The sequence below is a fragment of the Hypanus sabinus genome, chromosome 22 (genome assembly GCF_030144855.1).
Source record: "Hypanus sabinus isolate sHypSab1 chromosome 22, sHypSab1.hap1, whole genome shotgun sequence".
Classification (NCBI taxonomy): Eukaryota; Metazoa; Chordata; class Chondrichthyes; order Myliobatiformes; family Dasyatidae; genus Hypanus; species Hypanus sabinus.
Window position 1 is genome coordinate 64,167,566 of NC_082727.1, and position 6,000 is coordinate 64,173,565.

A 6,000-nucleotide genomic window follows, 5' to 3' on the forward strand; every position below is an offset into this window, starting at 1 on the left:
TCAGGGTATAATTATTGAAATTCACTTCCATACCATTCCTGTGGCCACGATCATTCCAGAATTCCCTGCAGTCTAATGAAGGCATTTTACTCTGGGTAAGGTTAATCAGTGTTTCATAAGAAAGTTTAAAATAATAAATAGAAAATGCTAGAAACACTCAGCAGCTTAGGCGGCATCTGTGGAAGGAGAAGCAGTTGCAATGCTTCAGGTTGAATAACCTACGAGCCTTTTGTATAACTTTCTTACTTTTGCTTTTCTCTTACAGTCATGGCTTTATCAATCTTCTTTATCTTAAAAAAAATTAAAATTTCACTTGCGTATAGCTAATGGTCACTATCCCTGATCAGCACTTGCTTTTCCAAAGGTACATTCTCTTGGGAATTTCTCCAGAAATTTCCCCTCTACTGATGTATGGCTCACTGGCCTATAATTACCTGGATTATCTCTGTTACCACTTCTCAATACAGGAGAAATGTTGGCTGTCGTCCATTCTACTGATACATAACCTGTGAGTAATGAAGATGCAAAAATCTCTATCAGGGTCCTGTCTCCTTTCCTGCTTCCCATAGCATAGCAACCTGGGATAGATCTCATCCAGCCCTAGGGATTTATGCATCCCATAACTTATAACTTAAGACTTGTCTTTTCCATGAACACACTGTCTTCCATGGGGAATACAGAGAATAATAATCATTTAAGACCTTACCTACATTCCCTGCCTCCACAGATATAGATTATTCCTAAGATACCTCAGCAGGCCCGCTCTTGCTTTGGCTACTCTCTTTCTCCTGATATAGAATGTCCTGGGATTCTCCTTAATTTTACTTGCCAAGGATGTTTCATGACCCCTTTTTTTGGCCTCCTAATTTCATTCTTATCTGATAAATTCTCACTTAATAGTAGAGTTCTGCAGAGAGTGGTGCAAACAGCCCAGTGCATCTGTAATTGTGAACTTCCCATGATTAAGGATATATACAAAGACAAGTGTGTAAAAAGGACCCAAAGGATCATTGGGGACCCAAGTCATCCAACCATAATTTATTCTAGCTGCTACCATCTGGGAAACGGTACCGCAGCATAAAAGCCTGGACCAGCAGGCTCCGGGACAGCTTCTTCCACTTAATCAGACTGATTAACTCACACTGATTTGAGTGTATTTCTATGTTGCATTGATTGTTCTATTTATTATAAACTACTATGATTGCACATTGCACATATAGACTGAGATGTAACATAAAGATTTTTATTCATGTATGTGAAGGATGTAAGAAATAAAGTCAATTCAATAAATACACTATATTCTTCAAGAGGCTCCCTTCATACTAGACGCCTGTAACTGCTGTTAAGTTTCCTTTTTTCCCTAATCAAACCTTTGATGTTCTTTGTCATCCAAGATTTCATAATCTTGCCATCTTTTCTTTTCACTCTTCCTGGAACATGCTGACCATAAACTCTTTCAAACTTTTTTCAAAAGACCCCGTTTGAGTTACTGTTTTACCCACACACTTCAGCTTCCAATCTACTTTCACCAATTCCTTCTTATGCTATTGAGATTGCCCTTCCTCCAATTCAAAGTCTGAACTTGAGAACCAACCTTATCCCTCTGCATAATTACTTCAAAACTTACAAAAATATGGGTGCTGTTCCCAAGTGTTTTCCCCATACCCTGCACAGTTTCATTTCCTAAGGTAAAGTAAGATTAGGAAATAAAAACCCCTACTTTGTAACCTTATTTTTCTTAAACCATTCTACTTTTGTTCACTGCCTTTATCACTCTGGAGACCTTCCATCCTCAGCCAAAAAACTCATAATTCCCACACCCCGCACTGCTCACTTTTACCTCCTCCCCAAGATCCATAAGCCTGACTGTCCTGGTAGTCCTATAGTTTTGGCCTGCTCCTGTCCCAATGAACTTGTATCTGCCTACCTCGACTCCATTTTGTCACCCATAGTTCAGTCCCTCCCTACCTACATCCAGGATACATCCCATGCCCTCACCTCTTCAATAACTTCCAGTTCCCCAGTCCCGACTGCTTCATTTTCACCATGGATGTCCAATTCTTATACACTTCAATTCCCCATCAAGAAGGCCTCAAAGCCCTCTGCTACTTTCTGGACAATAGTCCTCACCTGTTCCCCAACACCACCACACTCCTCAGGTTGGCAGAACTGGTACTCACACTTAATAACTTCTCTTTCGGCTCTTCCCACTTTCTTCAGACAAAGGGTGTAGCTATGGGCACTCGCATGGGCCCTAGCTATGCCTGCCTCTTTGTTAGTTATGTGGAACAGTCTATGCTCCAAATTTATACTGGTACTGCTCCCCAACTTTTCCTTTGATACATTGACAACTTGTTGCTTCCTGCACCCATGCTGAGCTCGTCAATTTCATCAACTTTGCCTCTAACTTTCACCCAGCCCTCAAATTCACTTGGTCCATCTCGGACACTTCTTTCCCCTTTCTCGATCTTTCGGTGTCCATCTCTGGAGATAGATTGTCCACTGACATCTTCTATAAACCCACTGACTACCATAACTACCTTGATTATATCTCTTCCCACCCTGCCAAATGCAAAAATTCTATTCCCTATTCCCAGTTCCTCCGTCTCTGCCGCATCTGCTCCAAGGATGAGGCTTTCCTTTCCAGGACAACCCAAATATCCTCTTTCTTTAAGAATCGTGGTTTCCCTTCTGCCGTCATCAATGATGCCCTCAGCCGCATCTCCTCCATTTCCCGCACTTCGCCCCTCACCCCATCCTCCCGTCACCACAGCAGGGACTTTGTCCACACCTATCACCCCACCAGCCTCCGGATCCAGCATATTATCCTCAGCAACTTCTGCCACCTTCAACAGGACCCCACCACTAAGGACATCTTTCCCTCTCTACCCCTCTCTGCTTTTCGCAGGGATCGTTCCCTCCACGACTGCCTGGTCCACACGTCCCTCCCTACATCTCCCACCTGGCGCTTATCCCTGCAAGTGTAAGTGCTACACCTGTCCCTACACCTCCTCTCTTACCACCATTCAGGGCCCCAAACAGTCCTTCCAGGTGAGGCAACACCTCACTTGTGAGTCTGTTGGGGTAATCTATTGCATCCGGTGCTCCCAGTGTGGTCTCCTCTACATCGGCGAGACCCGACGCAGATTGGGGGACTGCTTCGTCGAGCACCTGCTCCCCGTCCGCCACAACAGACAGGATCTCCAGGTTGCCACTGACTTTAACTCTCCTTCACATTCCCATTCGGATATGTCCATACATGGCTTCCTCTACTGCCATGATGAGGCCAAACTTTGGTTGGAGGAACAACATCTCATATACCATCTGGGTAGTCTCCAGCCCCTTGGTATGAACATCGAATTCTCCAGCTTCTGGTAATTCCCTCCCTCCTCCTTCCCCCATCACTCTGTCTCCTCTTTTAGCTGCCTATCACTTCTCATGACTCTGCCTTCTTTTACTACCCATAGTGCTTTCCCCTTAGATTCCTTCTTCACCTCTCCTGCCTATCCCCTCCCTGCTTCCCCTTGATCTTTCCCCTGATTGGTTTTCCAGCCTCCCCCCACCTTCTATATAGGGCCCCTGCCCACTCCTTCTTTAGTCCTGACGAAGGGTCTTGACCCGAAATGTTGACTGCTCCTTACAACAGATGCTGCCTGACCTGCTGAGTTCATTCTCCTTTTTTGTATGTCTTGATTTGACCACAGCATCTGCAGTGTACTTTGTGTTTACTACTTTTGTTTATATACTTGCTCCACTAATTTCTGTTGACTGTTGGAAGCCTGTAGTATGAATAATCCCAGTAAAGTGATGGCTGTGCCTTATTCATATGTTCTCTCATATGGCTTCACTGGATGATCATTGAGGATATCCTCTCTTGAGTATTGCTGTTACATTCTCCCTAATCAGTAGTATTATTTCCCTTCCTCATTCTCTGAACTCATGTAATTTACCTGTGAGACTCCTTGCATTACAGTAAATGCAGCAGAGCCTAGTAGCCATCCCATGCACCATAATCTGCCTCTGTGTTCTTTGCCCACTGATTTATCCTCTTCATTTTTCTTTCTACCTGCTCACCTGCTGCACTGCTATTTTGCTTCCCACCATTAACTCCATGACCCCCCCACCCCCACCAACCATGTCAAATTAGTTTAAACTAAACTAAGGTCATGACCCCAGAACCTAACTCCCTAAATTCACTTTGCAGGATCTCATTTCTCTATTTACCTTTGTCATGAGTACTGCAATGAGTATTGTATACTGCAACCTTGGGTTATTCTCTCTCCTGCTTTCAAAATGTTCTGTGGCCAATCTGAGACATACTTGCCCCAGCACCAGGCAGACAGTGTAGCATTTCGGAGTCTCACTATTGGCCACAGAAGTGCCTGTCTATTTCCCTCACTAATAATGCCCTCACCACAAGTGTTGGCCAGGACTGTTCCTTCCCCTACTATGTATCAAAGGCATCCATAATGGAACAAATGCCACTCCTGTTGCTTCCTTCTGAGAGACCACCTCCCACAATAGTATCCAAAATAATATACATGTTTGAGAGGGAACGACTGTAGAGTGTTCCTCCATTATCTTCCTGAACTTATTACCTTTCCTGGAGGTCGCCTATCTCCTTTCTGATGTACTTGTTGTAGGCGTGACCACCTTTGCTGCTGTGTATTACCTATGATGTTTTCAATCCACAACCTGGATTCTCCATAGTGAATCCATGCCAAAATCTGTATCAGACCACACCTGCTGGCCTATGCAGTTTTGCAGCAGCAGTAATGAAGCATAGTCCAGAGGTGAAAATGCCACACAGTGCTCCATATCCTGTAGGAAGAGCACACCACTGTCCTAGCTTCCATGTTCTTTATCTCCACACTCTCTACTAAAAAAGGGAAGTAAACTCTTTACCTAATCACTCCTCATCCTCATTACTAAAGCCCAATGCTCAGCTACTTTAAACTTGCATTCCTTTCAAGATTGACACTCTCCCTCCACAAGCCTCTCTTTTTTATACCTCTTGCTCACCATTGATCTTGCAGGCCTTACTCCATCAATCAATCAATCTCATCAATATTGCTCTGATTCTGTCCCTTAGCCCATTTTGTATTCAACCTGACACTTATTATTCCTATAGTCTAAAAGTTGGATAGCATATCTATTGTTACTTTATCAAAGGATACTTTGAAATTTGCTTACATAGCATTGACTATACTTCCTTAATCAATCTTCGTCACTTCATTGAAAAACCTGTTCAACAAATAAAAAATAATGTTTTCTCAGGTTTTATTGCTTCACATTTCCATTGATGTAAAAACTTTGCAATTGGCAAAATAGAAATTTTTAATGTTTTTGCTATCTTAAAATCTGGTTTTGAGGTATTTGTACAAGCACTTTAATGAGAGGAAAACAAACTCTGAACAACTGTGAATAAAGTACATTTTAGCACCGTCCCTTGTCGTCCCTCCATTGTAGTGATTATTTTCAGAAGAATAGTGTAGTAATGTGCTTTTTGTATAATAGGTGGCATAGTGGTTTGTCGGTAGGTTGCATCTGCAATTTCCAGTTGGCAGACGTTTTCCCTCCACTCCGCTCTGACATATTGGGCAATCATGTACGTGGCAAGTTACAGCAGTCATTTGCCTTTGCCTTCTGCCAGGTGAGTTTTTTTTAAGAGATCACCAGCTCTTAACCCAGCACAGATGGAGAGCGTGCAAGGGAGCCGGCCAGATTCAAACTCGGGACCTCTTGCCCCAAAGTCCTGCACTGATGTCACTATGCCACCAGCCAGGAGGCATTGCAGTTAGCGCAACACTGTTACAGCTTGGGCTGTGGGAAATTGGAGTTCAGTCCCAGCATCCTCTCTAATGGGGTCTGGTATATCTTCCCCATGGAATGTGTGGGTTTCCTCTGGGTGCTCCGGATTTCTCTCATAATCCAAAGATGTACCAGTTAATAGATTACTTGGTCATTGTAAATTGTCCTGTGATTAGTGAGCGTTAAATT

The 6,000-nt window shown here is 43.4% G+C and overlaps 1 protein-coding gene across 1 annotated transcript in view; it reads right to left on the reverse strand.

The window, feature by feature from the left end:
* The window catches only part of atp6v1ba (ATPase, H+ transporting, lysosomal, V1 subunit B, member a), a 113,503-nt gene extending 108,288 nt beyond the window's left edge, over nucleotides 1–5,215 (reverse strand). Inside the window, exon 1 of the mRNA XM_059947940.1 lies at nucleotides 5,194–5,215. Coding sequence (XP_059803923.1) covers nucleotides 5,194–5,200 — 7 coding nt within the window. The 5' untranslated portion in view covers nucleotides 5,201–5,215. The remainder of the gene's footprint in view (nucleotides 1–5,193) is intronic.
* Nucleotides 5,216–6,000: the final 785 nt, after the last annotated feature.